At 41.0% G+C, this 24,053-nt stretch overlaps 1 protein-coding gene across 1 annotated transcript in view; it reads left to right on the top strand.

The window, feature by feature from the left end:
* magi1b (membrane associated guanylate kinase, WW and PDZ domain containing 1b) overlaps positions 1–24,053 on the top strand; it is a 138,383-nt gene that overhangs the window by 78,103 nt on the left and 36,227 nt on the right. The window contains 6 exon segments of the mRNA XM_034121619.1: positions 11,543–11,662; positions 15,263–15,508; positions 18,198–18,256; positions 18,258–18,421; positions 19,632–19,714; positions 20,928–20,963. Of these exon segments, the coding sequence (XP_033977510.1) occupies positions 11,543–11,662; positions 15,263–15,508; positions 18,198–18,256; positions 18,258–18,421; positions 19,632–19,714; positions 20,928–20,963 (708 nt within the window).

Genomic DNA, 24,053 nt, shown 5'->3' with positions numbered 1-24,053 from the left:
TAGTCTGGCAATTAAATATAGATGAGGTGCTTGGATGTTTCTGCCAATGAGCATTCGTTGTGTTTGAAGAGGTGAGGATCTTCCATATATTAAGTGCACTAAAGCAGTCTGTATTGTTTTACGGTGTTTAATATCATGAGGTCTATTTCTGCATTTGCATGTGGGTGGTTTGTTCCGTACAAGACATACACACACTCTTACCTATAATGTATTCCAATTAAGTTAGACTGAGAGGCGCACTATTGTTCAGCACTGGCTCGAGAGGTGACCCATGGTTACAATACACAGTGAATGAAGGAAATGAATGTCTCGGCTTGCATTTAAGGCGAAGGCTTTCTGGCAGAACTAGTTGTAGATATAGATCATTATCATAGATTTGTTATCATTAGTCGACTTGATAACTAACTGACTGGAAAAACGAGCTATTTACGATCAATGTTGGCATGCGTCATTCAATATGGCAATCCCCATTGTTGTCCTTGAACCTAGATATGAACCTTAAACACCTCCCAGATGATGGAGAGCTGACAGAAAGGAGACATTGGGTATTGATCCTCTGTGAGCTGAGTGACGGTGTAGACCAGCCGGGAAGGCCAAGGTCACAGCGAGGGTTGTGACCAGTTGCTGTCATGTATTGATCGTGGTTTGAAAGACATCATGGTGTAACCGGATGCTCTCTGTGGTTGATCAGCCCAATCCTGAGATACTGTGTGTTGGGGGGTGGCATTTTTGATTGGCAGCACCAAGGTCACGGGTACGCTATATAAAGTGGTCGCTATAAGATTTTGAAATGTTTTGAATATGTCTGCAATAGAGATGATCCGATCACGTGATCGGGGATCGGAGCCGATCACGTGATTTTCAAAAGATTGGAATCGGGAGAAAAAAATCGGGGATCGGGATATATATATATATTTTTTTATACATTTTTTTTTTTTTTTATTTAATGTTACAAAACAAAAATGACCATGTTCACGTCTTAAAGTCATCCTGAGGCCTTAGTTTTGGTTTAAAATTACACAACATCATGTAAGTGTTGCTTCTTTTGGGCTTGTTTTCATAGACCTGGTTGCTTATTTCTCTCAAATCTGGCAACAGAGTGGGCGCAGTGTCTAATAGTAGCAGTAAGCTAACGAGAGGCTACGTTCAGCTGGTGACTCGGGAGTCAGGACAGAGAAAATGTCAGGAGTTTGGAAGTATTATAAAATTGAAAGCGAAGGCAGTGTAACAGCCAGATGCAATGTTTGCAAGGCGGAGGTTCCGCGTGGTGGAAAGAACAGAGCTACGTTCAACACGACCAATCTAATACGCCACCTGAGAAACAAACACCAACAACAACACGACGAGTACACAGCGGCCACTCAGGTAACGGCACTGAAACAACCAACACTTTCAGAGACTTTTAAAAGGAAAGAGAAACTGCCCCAGAACAGTGAAAAGGCCAAAAAAAGAACAGCCAAGATAGCTGAATTCATCGCGTTGGATGACCAGCCGTTATCTGTTACCTTTTTTTTCTCTTAATGCATTGCATAAAGATCGGGAAAAATCGGTATCGGCAGATTGTCAAAATCAAATGATCGGAATCGGATCGGGAGCAAAAAAAGGTGACCGGGACATCCCTAGTCTGCAATAATGTTTCATAAAAATGAGAAACTTAATGTAGGGTTGCATGTTACCAGTCTAACAGTCATTTTGATATATCCATTTAATTAGTGTGTTTAAAGTTGCATAAATCAATGTATGACCGCTAAACGCCATAAAAACTCGCGGACTCAAAGCACTGAAATATAATCCGAAATATAATGTTTGCCAGGTGGTTATGGCACCTTCGTGGAGCAACTTAAGCATCCCATTGAGAAATGTATTTCAACCACAGCTTTAAATGCGTGTCTTATATAAACACCACCATTAAGCTTTCAGGGTATTAAATAGTTTCACTGATGGCTGGTTTACTTTGGCTCCATGCTGGTTTTCTGCTGGACAGGTTGTCTGCTTGCTTGATCTTTTGTTGTTGTTACGCCTCTGAGACTATATTCTAAATACTGAAAAAGAACAATTAACAATGAGTTGCAAAGAGGGCTGTAGTGCTGTGAACTTATTTTCTTCGAGATCTTGAATACTCCACAGGAATTAGTTTGAATTAACTTTTGTGTTGATAATGTCACTGAATGGAGCTTTGAATGCATGTAATCACTTTTGCTCATTTATCAGTTTATTCATTTGCAGCCTTAGTTGATATTTCAAAAAATAAATGTCCAGATGCCTGGTCTGTGATGGCGTCCCCATTAGTACCTATACTTCATATGTGCAGTAGCGCTACGTGTGAAAACGCTTGGTGAGGTTGGATATTGATCAGCGGGTCTGAAACGGCTGATAACTGGGAGGCTGTGGCTCAGTGGATTAGTGCGCTGATCTTCGAATCAGAGGATAACAAGTTCGAATCCCACTGCAGTCAGCATGTCGTTGTGTCCCTGGGCAAGACACTTCACCCCAAATTGCTCCTGTGGGGATTGCCCACAGTATTGAGTATGTAAGTCGCTTTGGATAAAAGCGTCTAACAAGTGACATGTCATGTAATGTAATAACTACAACTCTGTAGACTAGACGTATGATCATCCACCATTTATGATTATATTTAACACTATTATTGCATTCTGTATCTCCTCTTGAACATGGTTACATACTTTCGTAACTGATGCTACACAAGTGATTGAATGCCAATGCTTGTGGATGTGCTCCATGACATTATTCTGTGAAGAGAAAAGAGGCTATGTGTTAGCCAGATTCTTCTTTATAAAAAAAGCAGAATATTGAGTTATAATTGTTCAATCTGGTGTGTGCATAGGTCTGTTTGGTTATACTGTATCCCCATAGTGTCATTTCATACCATTTAATGAAGGTTAACACGGTACATGCCTACCAGTTGTGGATAAATGGCACTGCGCTCTGGACATTCTCAGAGGCTTCGGTTTTCTCAACATATGTGTCCTGCTGCCTTTGGATGCTGCAGGGATTGGATGAACTGAAGGGGGAAATGCTTTTAAAAGGGCTGTAGAAAGCAGAAACTGTAAGAATTCCCCGCATTAATTCATAGATCAATGCTCACTGATTTACTGACATTTCAGCCAGGAAAGCGGATGACTGGGGTCAGGGAGTTCAGAAGCTTAGCAGCCTGGAGGAAAATGCTGTTATTCTGCCTTTGTGTTGTCACTGGGGGAGTATGGACCCTACTACATGGAGGAGGAATCTATACATTGTAAGAAGGATTTGAGGAATCCTTGAAAATACAGGAAGCTTTGTGAATGCAGAGAACTGAAGTATGCTCTCTGTTGTGCTCATATTGTGGTCTGATGTGTGGCTGGCCCTGTACCAGATATTGAGAAAGTGACATTTTTATGGTGCCTCTGAATGTACTCGGAGATTAGGTTTGGGATTCTTGCCTTTATCAGCCGCTGTAACTTGAACCAGGGAGTATGGGATGAATAAATCCAGGTAAAATCCTTAGTAAGGTCCCCGGAGTGGGGTTTTATCAGGATGGCCCTTGTTAAAGTCAACTGTCATCTATTTCGTTTTAATCCCCTTAAGAGACAAGTTATTATGAATGCCCTCTAGATACCCCTTCCACGACTTCTGATAGGGCCAATAACACCATGAATAGCAATGGGATTGGCATGTCGGTATTGTAAATGTTGACTGTGGAGTTAATTTTGAATGGGTTAGGGTTAGGCAGTCATTTTCTGGACCCTACTCCTGTTGGGTCTTTAGGCCTGAAATGGTTGTAGCAGCTTGGTCAGGTTCAGAAAAAAACACCTGTGGAACACCACATGTTACAAACATCCTTAAAGGGTATACTTGTATCATTGTGCTAATTTTGCTTTGCAAGCGTTGAGCCAGAGGAGAAAATGCTTGTTGATGATCTTTCTAAATTGGGCAAATCCAGCTTTTGCTGCCTGAAAAGAGTTCATCTCCATGTCTTACATTTTAATGAGCCTTTAAACTGAACTTCACGCCTCATGTTATCTGGTGTCCTTAGTCTGAGGTAGCGACGACCAATATATCGATATTGTAATGTGAGATCGAAATCGTAGTATGGTGTTGTCTCTTGCTAGCTTTAAAGGCTACATAGTGGTGTTGTGTAATTTACGGAAAATATCAGAAAATCTTCAGGTTATCCATTTTCATAATACCCACATATCTGTTTATTATTCATGAAAAATGTCATTGCGTAAGTATTTGTGAAAGCAGTATTGGTATACCTTTTTTGACCCAATTTCAATATTGAGGTATTTGGTTAAAAATGCTTAATTTTCCCCATTTCACCCAGCCCTACCCTGTTGCAACACAACAATGCAGTCGTTGTGTTTTTCTAAAGTGCTTTGTCGGAAAGTGCCTTTACACTTAATGTGTTTCTGGAGACTCATTCAAAAACATTTCCTACTCCCCGAGTGTCTATGTTAGCGCATTAATACTTGATTATCTAACTGTCTGACCAAACAATGAGGGACATTAAGAGAACAACATAAAGGTGACATTCAGAATAAAGGTAAAACAATGACTATTATAAAAGGTAGAAGTGGTAACACTGATTCTGTTTTTGTGGTATGTCTAAACTGGTATCCCTTCTTATAGTTATCAGGGCTTGTGTTGCTGTAGATACAGTGCAGAGGTGCTGAGCCCTAAATCTCATTGTGGGTTGCTAATCTGATCACCATAGGTGGTTCACAGCATAGACAGGACAATTCTCCCACTGTGGCTGTTATGGTAATGAAAAGTGTGTGTGTGTGTGTGTGTGTGTGTGTGTGTGTGTGTGTGTGTGTGTGTGTGTGTGTGTGTGTGTGTGTGTGTGTGTGTGTGTGTGTGTGTGTGTGTGTGTGTGTGTGTGTGTGTGTGTGTGTGTGTGTGTGTGTGTGTGTGTGTGTGTGGTGTGTGTGTGTGTGTGTGTGTGTGTGTGTGTGTGTGTGTGTGTGTGTGTGTGTGTGTGTGTGGTGTGTGTGTGTGTGTGTGTGTGTGTGTGTGTGTGTGTGTGTGTGTGTGTGTGTGTGTGTGTGTGTGTGTGTGTGTGTGTGTGTGTGTGTGTGTGTGTGTGTGTGTGTCCATTAAGTGATTACCCACAGCCCCTGTTTAGCCCCAGACCGTGCCATTTGGTGGCCATGCACCTCCTCTCCATTGAGTGTGTGTGCTGCATGACAGTGGGTGGAACAGCTGTTGATTATAACATGAGGTGTTTCCTTCCTAACCCTTTTTGTACCATTACAAGCCAAAGCATGTTTGCGATTCACACACACACACGAGCCATGTCACCCCTCTGGGACTGTTAATAGTGTCGGAGTCAACCCGCTGCTGAATGCCAGAGGGGAGAGGTGGCTCCGCACTGCGCCCTCATCTATGTGAAGGAAAGGAATATACATAAATATAGGCAGGGGGACAGACAATTATTATTTACGTTAAGACAACTATACTAAAATCCCATTAAAAAGCAGTTTAACTTTATCTTTGGACATTTTAACAGGCTATACATTCTTGCACCTAACCCTCACCCAATAAGAATTCATATTTTACATATCACTGTGTCTCGGTCTTGCTTTTCCCCCCAAACAGATATTTGTATCTGCTGTTTCGAGGGCTCAGCCCAACATAATTCTGGCCTTTAGCCTGTACTCTTAATTAAAGGCTGCTGTTTCACTGCAGATTTAAATCTTAAGTGTTAAAATATGCCTGATTAGTATGCTACAGTCCTGACATCTTTACAATATGCTTAATTTAATTCGGCAGTAGAGTTCTGCACCCTGCCTCCCAACTGTCTGTTAGACATCTATAGAGAATCAAATAATGCTATAGACTAATTGGCTGGCTGGTTAAAATGTTCAACTGCATTCACAGAAAAGTTAAGCTTTGAATATGTTTCTGTGCCGCATAGGGGGCGGACGAAATAACATGAACACCTGCACAATATATTATGATGTAGTAAAACATTAAGCCTTACAATAAATACCTGCTGTTTAAAGTGGCATGAAGTTTGGTGCAAAAGACTACAATTGAGGCATTCAGGCAAACAGTTCAGTTCTGGTGTGAACTTTGGGATTTTAGCCTTTGCAGGCACACAAACCTATATAAAACACCACAGGAATGACATTTGAGTGTTTTGAACGAAGGTGTTTAAGGTGCCGTTTACACGACAATGCAAACTGTTGTATCCGCTACTTTTCTCTTTCGTATAGCCCGTTCTTCCACACGAGGCCGTAACGGAAACGCTGAAACGGACCCCGCAAACGATAACTGGTCCCAAGGTGGATAGATCTGTAAACGGAATGCTCTGGGGGGCCAAACGGCTCTGTGTGTACGCCCTATACGATCATTTCCTGATAACGATGAAGCCATAGCCCCGCCTCTCCCCACCTCTGCTGCTCACTGCTGTAGCATGGTCAGTAGCAGTAGCTACTGTCAGTAGCTACTGACCATGCTACAGATGTTAGTGCAAAATCTACAGCTCCTCTACCACAACCATCAGCAACAAGTGGACATGTTGCTAAATCCACCACGGGGCATAAACAGAAGGGCAACCATGGCAACCATGCTCGGGGGGTCTTCTTCGCTGCTTTTGGTGTATTTTGTGGCTGAAGTACAGCGCTACTTACAGGCCCGGCATATGTACTACAGCGTCTCCAGCGCTCCCGAGTGGTCTCGTGTGAACGGAATACTTTTTTGATATCGTATTCGGTTCGTTTGCGTTTCGTATGCGTTTGCGTGTACATTTTCAAACCTTTATTTATCCAGATTGTCCCTTGAGATCATAGATCTCTTTTTCAAGGGAGACCTGCAAATGGGGTCTAACAGAGTTTGTAGATGATTTGCCTAAATGATATACTACTATGGCAACACAAAAGAAAGATGTGATTTAAGGTTGAACTCTTAATGTAAACTCACAGTAAACAATGAAGTCGCTGCTTAATAAGCAATGCCTTTACAGGGTTCCCGCGGGGTCTTAAAAAGTCTTAAATTTGATAATCTGAATTTAAGGCCTTAAAAAGGTCTTAAATATGACCAAAAAAATAAGAAAGGTCTTAAATATGATTTAGAAGGTCTTAAAAATGATGGGATTTGAAAGGTACTTCTGTGTTGCGATCGCGTCTAAAATGTGTTTTGGGGGAAATGTCCGGGCTGCAAAGTAACCAGTACGGTAAGAGCCTTTCAGTTCCCCCCAACAATCTGTATTGAAATAAATCAACATGGAACCAGTCATCACTAACTTTGTTTCCCCCGGCCCCTTATCGGAGAACACCCAGCTAGTAACCTAGCAACCAAGCTTCAGCTAGCGGCAGTCAGAAACTCATGTATCTTCAAATCTACTTACAAATAAATATGGGGAAGTGTAAGTTCAACCGTATTTGGTTGGAAAACATCGAATTTAGTGCTTGGTTGAAATCAGTGGAGGGAACGTGTTTGAAGCCCGCTGCACCTTTTGCAAAATACATTTGCGTTTGTTTTGCTAATGTAGCGTTAGCTAGTGCAGCGTTAGCTAGTGCAGCAGCTCCCGCAACAACACCGGGGGACCTACGGGCGACGTTTGGGTCTACGTCAACCCTAAAAGCGGAGGTGCTGTAGACGCTAAATACCGTAGTTAAACACCAATCATACAACAGCAACGATGAAAGATTGTAGCCAAGGCAGCAGAGCTCTGAATATAGCTCTTGTCACTCTCTCTCTCTCTCTCTCTCTCTCTCTCTCTCTCTCACACACACACACACACACACACACACACACACACACACACACACACACACACACACACACACACACACGGGCTGCTCGATTATGGCAAAAATCATAATCACGATTATTTTTGTCAATAATTGATATCACGATTATTAAATACGATTATTCATTGACTTTGAAAACATCCATTTATTGAACTTTAAAACAAATAATTATTTGAACAGTATCTTTTTAACTGTTGATTACCCTGAACGTATAATTCAACTGAAAAACCAATACAAAAATAAATGATACATTTAAATAAATAATATCAGAATAATAAATACCAATAAACAAGATCAACAAATATTTTGGAGCGCACTTCCACAAGCTACTAAACATATATAAATATGATAAATAAAAATAAATTAGACTAAAATGTATTAGATCAAATATGTTCTAGTAGTGCACTGTCACAACCTAGCAAAGCAAAATAATCGTTTTTTTCGATTATGTTGTTTTCGTAATTGTGGCAGGCCAAAATCGTAATTGTGATTAAATACGATTAATTGCACAGCCCTAACACACACACACACACTTTTTTGTCTAACACGCTAACACAGTTCTGTACTGTTATGCTGTTATGTTCAGTCATTGTTCTTATGTTGAACATGAATACATTTACTTTGTAAGTAATTATGGGACATATTTCTTCTTTCATAGCAATTTTCCTTCATACTTGCCGTGAAATAGGTCTTAAATTCTATTCAAAGTGGTCTTAAAAAGGTCTTAAAATGTCTTAAATTTGAGTTGGCAAAACCTGCAGGAACCCTGTTTAATGCTCAGCCCTGAAAGCAAGCTATATAAACAGATTGATCAGAATACTAACTTATTTAGACCACTGTCACTGTCAAGATTAATGCAGTCCGTGAAATCCTGATCACTCTAAATGTTTTTCTCACTCTCTCCATTCTTGAAGCCTTTTCCCACTCTCATTTTTCCCGTGCATGCATCATTTATGCTTCCTCGTACGGACCAGGCCTGCGAGTCATGCCTCTCTGGTGCTTCATATTTCTGTCATGGAATTGAAAAGGGTGTTGTGAAGCCAGAGGAGACCATGTAAAGGACTGCATCATCACTGGAGGAAACACTTCCCCTCATAGCTTCCCCACATCCCTCTCGCTCTCTCTATCCTTCCTCTGTTGTCCCTGGCAACAGCAGAGACCCAGTGGCACGATGCATGAAGACACAGAAATTACTTATTTCCTTTGTTGCTCTATTTTTTTTAAAGAACATACAGTCGTGGTGCATTTATTATTGTGTCTTATACAGTAACAGGCTGGTGGTACATTTGCTGTTTGTTTTTGGGCGTGTGAATGTATTTTGCTGCAGCAGTAGTGACTCTAAGCTCCCTGCTCACAGTACGACTAGCAACTCTCGTTTCCTTGATCATCCTCCTGAATTGCTAATGACGATTTTTTTTATCACACAACGCCCACCCACCAATCTCAGCTGGTGAAGATGTTGAAGCCGTTAAGCCGTGAGCCAGCCAGCTTTAGACGAACACCCTCACAGCAAATCTTCAAGGCTTTTCATTGTGTGTGCCAGTAGCTGGATTATGCTAACACTTAGCTTTGGAAGTCTGACTCCTTCTCTGTCTTCCTCTGCATTTTAGTAGTGGTGTTGCTCCAATCCCAACTGTAGGCAGAAGTGTCTTTGCACAAGTCCCAACCTGCTTTTATTTCTCACTCACAGCTCGGTCAATGGAGCTTTTGTTTTGGCTTGGTATTGAATTAATGAGGCCTATAGCGATGACCGTTTCTCACACCTGGGTATGAGCCAATGCTTTTCCATCGCTTTTTGAAACACAGGTCACAATTCCACTTCCTGTTTGGCTTTCTAAGAGCAGCAGTGTCTAATTGGAGTCCAATCAATGGCCACTTTTGTGTGGGAAGCAAACTGACTGTCGGCTGAGGACTCTCCAAGGTTGACGTCCTGTAAAAGGCTCGGTGCCTGGGAATGAGCGCACTATTTGTTTGAAAGACTTCAGGGTGGGATTTGATTGACTATAGGTCAATGTCCTCCCACTGAATGAGTGTCTGCTCACAAATAGTGGAAGTAAAGTTTGAATGCTAGTGGTGAACAGGAAGAAATGACATTTTCTTTATCCACGTTCAGTAGCTTTTAGCAGAGATACCATAAAAGAAGTGTGTGATTGTAAAAGTTGGAGGATTGGTCTGATCCATTGAACTGGAGACTATTTTGTGTGAGAGATTCTGTGTTTCTGTGTTTGTTTCTACATGTTCTTTTCTGCTTGCATAGAGTAAGGACCTACACATGTGTGATTTATTACCGGTGTCACTGAGCGTGGCTGCAGTAGGAGCCTCTCCCCCTTATCCCCACACATCTATTTTTACCAGCTTATTGCCTACCAACCCACAGGAGACGGAGTGATTGGGAGATAAGACGGATAAATCAGGAGAGGGAAGGCAACGGAAGGTAGCAAAGAAGGGAAAGCCCTCTGATGTCGGGAAACACATGTCTGTCAGAATAAGATGAGAAAGATTATTTGCCATGAGCCGTTGATGCTTGCATTTATTGCATTTTTCAAGCCGGACACAAAAAGGCTGCACAATATGAGGAAAATATGCTATAACATTGTTGAATATCGTGATAGTCCATTATAACAATGAATAAACAGCTATGTATGTACAATTCGTTTAGTCATACTGTTGCTTTCATTAAAAAAACAACAAATTCCAAGATCAATGGGAGGCTGTGGCTCAGTGGGTAGTGTGCTGGACTTCAAATCAGGGGGTAGCAAGTTCGAGTCCCACTGCAGTCAGCATGTCGTTGTGTCCCTGGGCAAGACACTTCACCTCAAATTGCTCCTGTGGGGATTGTCCACAGTACTGAATGGATGTAAGTCGCTATGGATAAAAGCGTCTAACAAATGACATGTAATCAATTTTAAAAAAAAAACATTTGAACACTTAAATGAAGACAAAATAATCAACAGTTCCTAGTGAGACTTCCTTTCAAAGAACTAAAATAATCCCTCTCTGTATGTGCGATGTGTGCAAGTTGACATTGCAAGTATGATAACAAAATACATATATATATATATATATATTGTGCAGCCCTTGTCAGACAATAATGTGGAAATGTGCACTGGTGAGACAAACATTAAATGATTGAACAGAGCAAAGGAAGTAGAGAAAAAGGCATCATGACTTCAATCGTCAGTTAATTTAGCAGTGGTGTAATCTCACTATTGTCTCAGCTGAAAAGCTGTTTACCGTTGACGCAACACCGGCCAACTGTCAGCAGTCATTTAAGACGGTGCTCGATCTCACAGGCTACATGCCAAACGACACACACACACACACACACACACACACACACACACACACACACACACACACACACACACACACACACACACACACACACACACACACACACACACACACACAGTCACTCCCTTTTTTCCTTCACATATGGCAGGATCCCACTTGCTACTACGATACCTCACACTCTTCCCCCAGTGTGAAAGAAAATCATAGCAAACAATAACGTTAGTTTTACCACTATTAAAATGGATCATTTATATAGCATTTTAAATACAATATCCCTGACATGTTGTATGTGTAAGGATAAATGGCTGCTAAACCAGTTTTCCGATGATGTATTGAAATAAATATGTGTCAGGAAAAGGGAGTGACTTCTAAGATAAAAGCCGTGCTTCAGTGAATTTTTACACGCCCGCTCCAACTGTCACCCTCCTCCGTATTGCTGGATATTCATTCTATTTGGCTAACTCCGACCCTGTCTCTGATTTGTTGTTCAGGTACAACCCGCGGCCCACGTGACGGAGAAGTTTCTGGCGTGGACTACAACTTCCTCTCAATAGAGGATTTCCTGGAGTTGGAGAAGAGTGGGACCCTTTTGGAGATTGGAACGTATGATGGTGAGTTAAAATATATCACACACTTGCCTGGGTGTATTGTATGCAACTTCAGAGTATGAAACCGTGTAGGGGGGTTAATCGTTTTTATAGGTTTCCAATATCTAGAAAGTCAACAGCAAACATCAGTGGATTAATGTCCTAGGACTCTGTTACGTTATTCCATTCAAACCAACATAATCTGTCAATGACGTAAATCCACACTTTTAGTAGCTGAACGTAGGAGTCAATGCTAACTTTGTTAACAAAAACTATGACTTAGTTATGCTGGTCACTGACCTTATTTGCCATGACTAATGACAAGACGCTCACGACTTGGCACCGTCGTCATTAAACACTCGCTGTGTTTAACACAAGTAGGAGTTCAATGATGCTACTATTACTCTTGTTCTTTGTGCGTCAATCAGTGAACATGATTAAAGTGTCTAATGTCATGATGTTAGACAGGTAAGCCAGCTTGCATGGCAGATAATAACCAAGTCCCTCTGTACTTTCAACCAGGGTTTAAACTCACCCTCCCCATGTTACATTGTCAGAACGTGTGCCTGTTGTGTCCGGCTGCTGGACAGGTGCAGCTGCCGGCACAGCAGGAGGCACAGTGACTTCCCTCTGCCTCGCGCCGGTGCTCAAATCATGGCCGCCTCCGCTACTGTCAAGTTTTGATGTCAGTCCCTTTGAGTCAAAGAGCACATTTTTACTGGATTTTGTTTGAGTTGACATTTAACAATCACATTGGATAAAATCCATTGCTGAACAAACACTACATCATAGGGCAATGCTTTAGAAGGACATGTTTTTCTCAAATTGAAAAGTTCAAATTCTCCTGCTTGTTTGGTATGCACCGCTATTGCTATCACTCTGCTCAGTGTATATGTAGGTCAGAGAGCTTTCAGCAACATGTTTACCTGCTACAGTATCTGGAGCGGTTGTTGAAAGCAAATCGTAGACATATTGGAACACACTAAAGTAGACGAGACAAGTTGGTTTGAAAATTGAAAGAGTTGCCGTCAAAATCTTGGTACACTTTGTGTTTCACGTAAGGAAAATAGCAGTTGTATATTAACAAAATATTGAAGTGGCGGGTGTGATATAGATCTGCTGGGCATTTGGCAGTGTTAGTGTTTGGTTGATTTGTTCTGGGTCAGCATAGACACACAGCCAGCCTTTCACATCAGGTCTAGGGTCTTTGGGGTCGTAATGAGTGATTTGCAGTTGCCTTGCGACACTGTAATCGAACGCACATCACAAATGTACACACTTGTCAAGTAAGTTCTCCTTTCTAGCTGCCAGAACTAAAATAATTTGCATGTGTTGGTGGATACATTTGTCATGTGTTAGATGTCTAGTTTCATAATATTTTCCAAGATCAATGCTCACCCTTTCTACTAGCCAGGAACTTTCCAGGAATAAAAACATTTTAATTGATTTAAGGAGTTTGTTCCTGATGCCCCTGTAAACTGTCTCTGAACATTAGACATTCAAATCAAAGCAAACTTATGATTTTGTTTCTAACAAGTTAACACCGATAAAGCATTTGTTCAGAACGATGCTACAGTTTATCACACAGTGGGATGAAAGGTAGGGTTCTCCATTAAAAAAAACAAACACCAAAAGCAAATTTGATAAGGAAGTGAAGAAGTTTTGAAAACCTCCTGGAGACAACAAAGTAAAGAAAAGTAATAAGTTCAGTGATCATGACACATTGGAAACACAGCATGCGTCACACTCGGCAAACAACACTTTGCTGATAAACCAAAGTCATCACTGAGAGGACTGTAAACAACAACACGACCATGTCCCCCCGCCATTCAGTCAGATAATGTTTAATTAAGTGTCTGCTGTGTCCACTTTGCTTGCTCACTGTTCCATAACAATGGATTTCCCTCTGAAGGCAAGAGAGGCAAACAAGCCCAGTGACTTCCTGACTGGCAGCTAGCTCACTCACTCCCACTGAGGACCATATGGAGAAAATCAGAAGCTTTCACATTATCTTTCTGTCACTTTAAAGTATTTTAAAAAGACGCGCAATTCTGGTATTTTCTGCAGCTTTGGCTGGATGTGTATTGTCCGGTAAAACTTTGGGGATATTTAAATTATTACTCATTTAATTTAGTTTGTAAGATTAATATATGTTTTGGTGACACAAAATGTCACTTTGGTTTATATTAAGTTGTGACTGAAATTATCAACAACCATGTTCATGATCTTGTTTTACCTTATAGACTATAAACGTTAAACTATGAAATAAATATATACAAGCCTAAATGTACGTTTTCAACATTAAAGAAATGACTTATTTTTGGGTCCAGAATTACACCAATACCATTTTAGGCACATGCTAAATATTTAAACAGGTTTTATCATTACAAACCTGTTCAAAATGTGCTTATAAACCTTTTTTCATGGCTAAAATGGCTGTTGTTGTTATCAATTACCCCTGTGCTTTTCCTGTAATGACATGCCAAAATGTCTATTTCCCAGTACATCCGAGTATGTTGTTTTTTTCTCCTGCCTTTATCTTTTGGATGCTAATGCTGTTAAGATGAAGGCTTTATATTTGTCTTTATATTCTGATTCTCAGATGGTACAGTCTGCTGAGGTCTCTCTGTTCTAACTTTGGATGAGAATGACTCAGTTTATGTAAAAAAAACAGTTCTGCATGTTTTGTTCTCTCGCCTTTGAAACTGTCAGTTTGAAATGTGGTACAGGCACTGAAGGACAATCTGTCTGGAAAATGCTTTACTAAATGTCAACTTTCAGGAAAACTACTACTGTTCTTGGTAACCGAATAGAAATCAACTCTCACAAAATATCCACTTTCATTGGTTATAAGGGAGGAAAAATCATGTGGGAAGTGTTGTTGCGTAAAACATTATTAGTTTGTGATGAGTTAAAGGGGACCTATCATGCAAAATGCACTTTTGTACGTCTTTTATACATGAATATGTGTCCCCGGTGTTCCAGGGAACTCACCAAGTGTCAGAAAACACAACCCTCTCTATTTTCCTCCATACCCAATTCTCTAAAAAAGGGGCTGCAACGGATCTGATAAAAACTGATCCAGATTTGAACACTGTCCTGACGTCAGGACGGTGGCGCTACGGCTATTGGGCCAACTCCACCAATCAGGAGGAGACAACCACGGCATTGCCGTTCGAAAGCGCTGGAGACGTTGTAGTACATATGCCAGGCCTCTCGATGGTGCTGTTGCTCACAGAATCAACCCTTGCAAAAACAGAGCTAACATTTTTCAAATTGAGCGAAATGAGGCATGGCTAAAATGCATGATCTGTTTGGTATTCTTTTTTAAAAAAAGTATAAATATGGCTTATACTGTATAGGTATGGTCCTACACTATATTATTCAAATATAGCATGATAGGTCCACTTTAAAACAAAGTAGTTTACCTTTTACAAACTTTACCTAGGTCAAACAAGAAAAATATTTAGCTTTGCTTCAGATATTCAAATGTTCCTCACACAAACCTGCTCTCTCCCCCTCCAACACACACACACACACACACAACTCTTTGACCCCTCGGACTCAAAAAACCCTCTTTTTTTCCGTCTTTTTTAATCCATTCGTCCTTCTCTCGTTGCCTAGGTAACTATTATGGGACGCCCAAGCCACCGGTGCAGCCCCCCGGTGGGAAAGTGATTAGCGGTAGCGGTAGCGGCGGTGATGCCCCACTGCCAGACGGGCTCAGCGGTAGCCTGCCGGGCTCTGAGCACTCCACTCCCCGACGCTCCAAGTCCTACAATGACATGCAAAATGCTGGAATAGGGCCTGGAGAGCGGCAGCAGCAGGAGGACGACGAGGACCTCCCGGACATGAACAGCAGCTTTACAGGTACGTACCGGGGCAGGAGGACGGGGGAGAAGAAGAGAGGGAATAGTTTGTGGATAGACAATGATCACAGGACTGCATGTCTTATCAGTTCCAGCTAATGCTTGAGTGTCAAGAATCATTACATTTAGACATTGTGTAGTTGAGAATGTCAGAGGTGAAATAAAGAGACCATGCTTGGTGGTTCAACATGATGTAAAGTCATGATAGTAGAAAGTGGAATCTTGGTTGTTTCAATTTTTATTTTGAATACTTCGGGTATGATTCCAATATATGAATCATCAAGTTGCAGTGTGGGAAATGTGGGATCCAGTGTTTTCAAACTTGACCCGTGGTAGGGACTCATGTCAGAATCTCAGCCCCCTTTTTTCTTTATAAATGTATTTCTCTCAGTTCCCAGACTCTATACAGGTGCTATACTGAATATCTTGAATTCCCCTTTACATAAATACCATTAGGTCTTTTATAAAGTTGGTAAGACGAAACAAGGGGGACGACTGAGATGGACATTTGTCCTCAATTTAAACTAAACAACTCATTACTGTGAACATCTTTTACAGGTAAATCAATAATCAGAGCAAGCCTTCACTACCAAAACTAATTAAAAGATAGACAGAGATTGATCACACAGGAGTGAAATGCAATGTGAATGCTAAACCTCACAAAAACAGTTGATTTGAAGTCTGTGCTCTGGGCTGAACACTCCCTCTCTCTGGCTGCTTGGTTGAGCACAGATGTGTTGTTTCTCTGTTGAGCAGTTTCACACAGTGAGTACAGAGCTGAGGTCCAACAACAAACGGTCACTCAAGGAACATTTGAAACACATTCTGGATCCAGGTGTCAATAGTAGTCAGTCTCCAATGGATTATCTACTGTATGATTTTCATTTATTTGGATACAAAACACCAAACCGGAACAGGCCTCAAGGCTGATGCTATTCTCCAAACTAAATTACATTTGGCATCCTCACAAAGGCAACAGCCAATATGAAGTGCCACGTTTGGCAAACACTACAGGCTAGCTGGATTCACTTTCTCCATTTTTTCAACCTTCTCAAAAATGTTGCTTGTACCTATCAATTGCTTTCCACTTATTCTGGGTTTATTATCATTTTTCTTCTACTAGCTGTAGTACTCCATGTTTTGCAGAACTTACATCATGACTCACAAGCTTCTGTAGCCGGTGTGGACTCCTTTTTAACAAGCAGACCTGCAGTCAGAGTACACAGGCGGCTGCTTGCAGAGCTGTCTTCAGAAGCACCCTGAGAACATGCTGTGTTCTGTTTATTTGGGAGTATAACACTTGAATGTGATCCTGCTCTCTGCAGCTCCGCTAGGAAGAAGAAGAAACAACAGTATAGTTGCGACGGATAAAGTGGGAGGGGATGTAAGTAGAGACAAGGTAGCAGGAAATTAAAAGGAAGGAGGGAGTGGCTGGGGAGGGGGACATGTGGGCAGGTCTGAAAAAGGATTGGACAGAGAGAGAGAAGGGAGAGAGAGAAGGGAAGGAAGGCAGGATTGTGTTTTGTTGAGGAGGATAAGCTCAGAAAAATGAAGAAGTAGGAGAAAGAGGACAAAGAGAGTGGAGAGGGAGCGGCCGAGAGAGAAAGAGAGAGCTTTAAAGTGGTGAGGGGCTACAGCATACAAGAGCTTCTTTCATTGGTGAGTAAGTGGTCTCTGGGTTTGACTACATCTGCCTGTATCCATGCATCCAAAAGTGTAAAATAGTGCCCTCTGGCTGCAAGAAGTGGAGGCCAGAAGGCTGAGCAACCTCCATGGATGCATTTATTCTTAGTGTAGTATGTTAGAGTAAGAGATTGTATTCAATGATTCAAAATGTTTGAAAGCATGATGCTGAAATCAACGCTGTTTTGGCTCTGTTGGCATTGAATTTGAATGATATGTTATTATCTCCTCTTGTGTGTTAGTAGGTCAGTAGGCATTTTAAGGAGGGTAACTCAGCCCTAAAGCTGTCTCTGCCATGTGTTTTTGAGAAGGTGGGACCTAAAGTTGTTTATTCACCGTCTGTGATTGTGCGAGCTCTGAGGGTGCCAACCAGTCAAGTGTGAGTGTGAAACTGAGATAACGGGAAACTAGGTGATATCACTTCAGAGGCCATGCTTTTAGGTGTTAACTGCCCACTCAGCAGTCTTTAACTGAAGTTAATGTCTCTATTGCTGTGGGAAGTGTAACACAATAGTGGGATTTCAGTCAAAAACTAGCGGTGAAAGCTTTGGAATTTCCTTGGACCAACACTTGTGGGAAGATATAGCTTTTCTAACAAATCTTCAACAGGATACTCGTATATACATTTGGACTGCTTAGGTAAATAGGACATATGTCATTTCATTGATTTCATTGAACATGAAAGAAAACAATGACAGGTAAACATTTGTCCTAACTTTTTCTTTCCTTCTTTTCCAAACATGTTGTTTTAAAATATCTTACAGTCTGTCATGTTAGCGTAACTTTCTAAAACTTGTGCTGTATCTAGTGGTGTGATGCTCTTTAGAAATAACAACTATCTCACACAGGGCAAAGTTTAGAAAGACATTATGTGTTAGATTTAGTTTCTATAAGACGACTCTTGTTGCATTGAGTTGTTCCCACTGCTACTTTCTGATCCTGAAAGTGTTTTTTTGCACCAAAAATGATCTTAACACCAATCCATGTGCTTCCCTGAATCCTTTTAGGAGATTCTAGTGAATTAGACGAGATTCCTCACTCAGTGCGCCCCTACCCCCCCCCGGAGTGACCCGCCCTACGTTGGGAGAACCCCCTCACCATCGGCCACCACGGAGAGCACTCAGCAGTCCAACTCTAACCTGAGCCATCCTCCCCCGGAGGACCCTCTGGGGACTCTGCCTGACAACTGGGAGATGGCCTACACCGAGAACGGAGAGGTCTACTATATAGAGTGAGTTCACACTCGTAACGCAGCGTGGCTCTGATCACTGCTTCACTTCCTGAAAGTACCAAAGAGATGACTTATAACATTTCGTTTTTGCATGCATATGTACATACACTGTGCAATTGAGCATTAATGTCTTTATATATTGTAGTGTAAATGCACTATTTTATAGTACAATTTGCACATTTTAACTATAACTTCCTACGTTTAAATAAAACTCTTATTTTAATTACCTTATCTTTTTTATTGCACACTCTAACTTTGCTTTCTTATGTTTGTATACATATTGTACATTTTATTTTATTCAATTGTTCTAAAACGTTTGACTTATTTCATTCTAAAATGGGGAAACTGGGATACATAATATAGTCTGTTTCTGGTTATACATATAAAGCCAATACGTAAACATTTTCAATAAAAAACAAATGGTTCTGCAGATCAGAAAGTTCAGACATAAACTACGAGTTCCACTTTGCTATCGAACATTAAGTCGTTAAACACATTCCTCAGGCTTTCATACAATAACTCGGTCTTTAAATGATGATGCTTTGGATACTATTTGAAAGCTTTATATCACAACCAACATAATGGAGCATAAATCAACATGCTATTCATTTCTTCAGCATATGCAGCCACTAAATCTAGGAATATAGTTCAACTGGAGTAAGAACATGGGAAATAAAGTCTGCAATTTAAGACTTTGAGGGGTTGAATTCAACCCAGATCCTAATGCTTTTAAAAAATACTCACTACATGAGTTACGTCTGTAATAAGTGGTGTGACCTTGTGAGAGTCTGTTGTTATTTATGAGCAGGTTCAGTCATTTATAATGGAATCATTTTGTGCCTTTCGCTCAGCAGCTTCTGTCCTTCAAAAAGCGTCTGTCTGTCATTAGAGTGGAAGAGCTGTTACTCAAACAGACCATACTAGATTTGTTGTGCTGTGAACCAAATAGTTATGAAGGAACCAATGTATCAATAACAGATCTGATTCCTGATTTCAACATCTCTTGACATGTATAACTTGACTAAATAGTCCTGCCCCTCAGTTCATAAGACTCCAGCAAATCTTCATCTTAAATGATGCACTATAATATTAAATCCTGTCAACTTCTAAGACATCTGCCTTGCTAAATACCAGATGTAAATGTATAGCGTTTTTTCATTATTTCTATCCCCATAAGGTAATTGTATTTGTGTGTGTTTTCTCTGTTTAGCCACAATACAAAGACCACCTCCTGGATAGACCCTCGGTGCATGGACAAGCCTCAGAAACCCCTGGAAGAATGTGAAGACGATGGTACGTTCATGTTTTGAGCCTTATTTCCCTATACCATTTGATATGTTTATGTAAAATCCTCTGCTTATGCATTACACTTAAACGGGCCTTAAGGCATTCCTTGATTTATACACTTTTCTTCTAATTTAGTTCTGTCAGATGTCAAATATATAGGTTTCTCTCATTCTGTTGTTTTATTATTAAAGGTAGGGTAGGTAAGTTTGAGAAACCGGCTCGAGATACACTTTTTGTTATATTCCATGGAATGCTCTTAACATCCCGATAGCAATGAATATCTTAAGTGCTTTGACAAAGAATCCATAAAAAAATGTCATCTGTGGAAGCTGTAGTACTGTAAAAAGCACGACCAATCATTTTAGCCGGCCCGGCTAAAGTAACTGGATGGCCTACCTGCCTGTCAGCCTTCCATCTGTGCACAAACTTATCTCATGCCCTCATTGGTCATGTGCGCGTTCGTGTGTGTTGGAGGAGGGGCTCTGTAAGGAAGTGGCAAATTTTCTCCGGTTGTGTATTTTCAAATTCTAGCGATCTCGAGCCGGTTTCTCAAACTTACCTACCCTACCTTTAAGGGACATTTCGAGAAAAACACCTAAACACATTTATGATTAAATAAGGAAACTTGTCTAAGATTCTATTTACACATTATGTCCAATCAACTAGATTTTTTTTTAGTAGATTCTACCATAAACATGGGTTAGAAAACAACCTTATTGTCCTATTTCACAATGCTGTGACAGATGTTTACAGCAGCGCAGTAGTTCCCCCAGCAGCCTTTAGGTGTCAGTGTTGGGTCACAGAAGATGGCGAGCAGTCATTGGGTGTCACTGCTCTGCTCCTTCTTTCAGCTGTTTATCAGAGCAAGATGCCCCACAGCTTCATAGGAACTAAATGCATCATCCACATCATGTAGCTCCAATAAGTAATGCCCTCCTTGCTCAGAGATATTTAACACAGATGCTTTAAGCCACAAAAACATGCATGCAAACAGAGAGTACAACTATTTGTTAACAATGAGATCATGTGTTTCTTTCCCCTCAAAATGCAAACGTTCACACACAGATCCGTTTGGGGATTGTGTTTATCACGAGGCTCTGGCTGTGATTATCTCTCAGATGTATTTGACTGACTCACAGATGTGCACCCCCCCCCCCCCCCCTTCTCTTTTCATTTAACAACCCTCCTGTGCTGCTGGTCTGTCCGTCCCTCCGAGCAGAAGGGGTCCACACAGAGGAGCTGGACAACGACTTAGGTAAGAACTTCTCTCATCTTAACACCACCCAATCTGCAATTCAAATTGTATCTCAATTTTTAGAAATTGATTCACACATCTACATAATGACATGCCCAACATCACCACCAGTGGCTCATGAAGTCTTACTCCACAGTTGGAGAGAGATGACACATCCAGCCACACTGACAGAGATATGACCTTTACCAAAGCCTAACCCTTTGCTTTTCTAATGCATTTGCTAAAAATCTGACTCAATACAATTAAAAAAACTCAAGTCTAAAAAAAATTAAATAAACAGCCTTGAGCACAACTGTCAACTTACCCACATGCCATCAGCAATCCAGACACACTTACACTTCTGCAGATTCGTCATGTCACACAAAAGAGACAAGGGCTGATCCGAGGAAGATTGTTGTAATGATGATTTGCTAATGGGTGTCTGTCCGAGTCAGACGGCAACCGGCCTTTTTTCCCTGAAGCCCATCAGAACACTAACTAACCTATCAGACACGGCCGCGCGGCTTCTTGTGCAGATAATGGTGTCTGCAGACTGCCTGCTCCGTTATGAACAGGTAATGGAAGACACCATTCCATCAGGAGCAACTCAGTAATGATGGTAGTAGACCTTTGTGGTTGAAACATTGAAATACAGGGATCAAATCTATAAATACCTTTCATATTATTCTTTTGTGTTTTTGTAGAATTTGAGGGGTTGCAAAGACTGGTAAAGAGCTAAATAAATGCAGTCCATCTACCATCTGTTGCCAGTTTCAGCGCCAGGGTCAGGGACATATTAAGGAACCCTGTTTAAGTATCGTAGTATGTTTTTTATTGAAGTAGTAAAGCTAATTTAATCAATATTATCTAAGTACTTTCAATATTTTTCTAGCTCTTATTTCTGACTGGCAGGTGTTTCAGCAAACAACAACAAAAACAAGTCATGGACAGAACATTTTGACGATGCACCGTGATGGTGAAGCGGCCGTGTGCAGAGCGTCTTGTTAGCAGCTCCCGTAGATAAGCGTCTTAAACAGCTGCCATGTTATAACCATCAGATCAGCCCTCCACTGGATGTCTAGTTCAATAATTATTGATCAGCACAATCCAATACGAGTGGGCAAAGGAATGCAATTAACCTCAGTTCTCTGAGGAGAGGCAGATCTTATGAAGGAAGGGCACACACACACATGAAGGGCACACACACATGCATAAATACTCACACACAGTGCCCGTGTACTACATGCTTACTCCAGAGAAATCAATCTCAGCACAGTATCAAGAGAATGAGATGCGAATAGTTAGACATGTAATTCATCATGCTTGACTACCCGCTGAATTGACAATATGTTCTGGAAGGTGGGATGAGGAAAGAGGGAGGCGGTGTGAGAGGAAAACCCTGCGCAATGACTGACTCTCCTGGTCTTTCTCATTTGTGTTTACACACACTGTAATGTACGAAATCGTTACGATGGTTGCTGCATATGTCCTCTCTCCGCCAGGCTTTCTCTGTGACACACACAGTCACTCACTCACCACCCACACACACACAAACGCAGGTGCTCCTCCAGGAGCGGAACTAGTGCAGTGTGAAATCAAGTGGGTGATTAAAAATGTTGCGCGAGGCCATGCAGGACCGCATTCCATTTAACGTTCCAGTTCAAAAATCAGAATGATAATTCACCGTGCTCTCTTTGGGGGTTCACCCTGTAACCAACAGCAACGCTTTAACCTTGCATTCATTTCATAGCCGCATGTGCTTTCTGTGTTAGAAAAGGAATTAAGCAGGTTGAGAAAATATGAAATTAGAGTAACTCGAATTGCTGACAAACATCATATTGACGACTCTTGATTGCAGATTTGTCTCATTTTTATTATTATAAGTTCTATAATGTTCTTTAATAAACAAGAACCATGCATAAAATATAATCTCAAAAAGAAGAGACATGATTTAAACCAGATTCAGCTATCAATTTATTTCAATCTGCAGTCCCTGTGCATTAACATACACATAACACATTTCTTAACCTCTATTACACTAACAATTATACAGACAGATCAACATATAAAAACCAGCAAGTTCAAGTTAAAGTTGACAAGCCTGGTGTAACAAGCCTGGTGTAACAAGCCTGGTGTAACAAGCCTGGTGTAACAAGCCTGGTGTAACAAGCCTGGTGTAACAAGCATGGTGTAACAAACTGCAATCTTTAGGGTCATGTACATACGATTTAAACATTTCCTTTTCTTTTTTTTTGTTGCATCTGCTGTTGACTCCACTCCAACGAAGGGCCCTCCTCATTAGAGAGCAGAGGGAGGCTCTCCATGTTGGATGATTGTAATTACCAACTACTCGCACACAGGGCAGCGCTTAATTGGCTGCGGGTAACGATATGTAAAACTGAGCTGATCACAGGAGGGGGATATTGGACAATCTGTGTTTGTAGCCAATTAGAAGCCTCTGACATTATCTGTGTGGAGGCCGGCCAATAATCAACGCTGCTGTAATCTTATGTTTCTGTCGGAGATAACTGCATTACTGTAGAAATACAGTGAAGCATCGGGCAATTACAGGCTGTTGAAGTGGGGCCCAGTCGTATCCATTTCTTTTCCTAATCAGCGCCGATTACCATGAATTTCACAAAAAGAATTCTCCATGCGAGATTGTTTCACTGTGAGTAAGCAGCTGCGTTCAATGCGACCGCCTCAAATGAAGATGTTTTTCAGAGGAATGAAGGTGCAGCACAAAGCGTGACTCTCACAATCTTTATCAGACAGAAAACACAGCCACGCTTCCACTTTGTCCAAGGACAGTCTTCTTTTCACTAATATAGACATCAAATTAATCGGATATGTGCTTCTTTGTTAGACTGTCAAAAAGAAAAGTGAATGTTATGATGCTAAACAAATACTCTATTGATTTCACACCTTAGCAGCACATTACCAGACTCAAGCCTTTTAAAAATATTTAAGATATATTATTGTCATATACACATATAACAGGCAGTTGCACCGTGCTCTGACATTCTTACCTTCAGCTCTCCACACCTAAATATTATGAAACTATACAAACATACAAGAACATTTTAAGATAAATAAAACACCATACCATGG

The sequence above is a fragment of the Trematomus bernacchii genome, unplaced genomic scaffold (assembly GCF_902827165.1).
Source record: "Trematomus bernacchii unplaced genomic scaffold, fTreBer1.1, whole genome shotgun sequence".
Classification (NCBI taxonomy): domain Eukaryota; kingdom Metazoa; phylum Chordata; class Actinopteri; order Perciformes; family Nototheniidae; genus Trematomus; species Trematomus bernacchii.
This window is presented reverse-complemented; position numbering and strand designations above follow the sequence as displayed.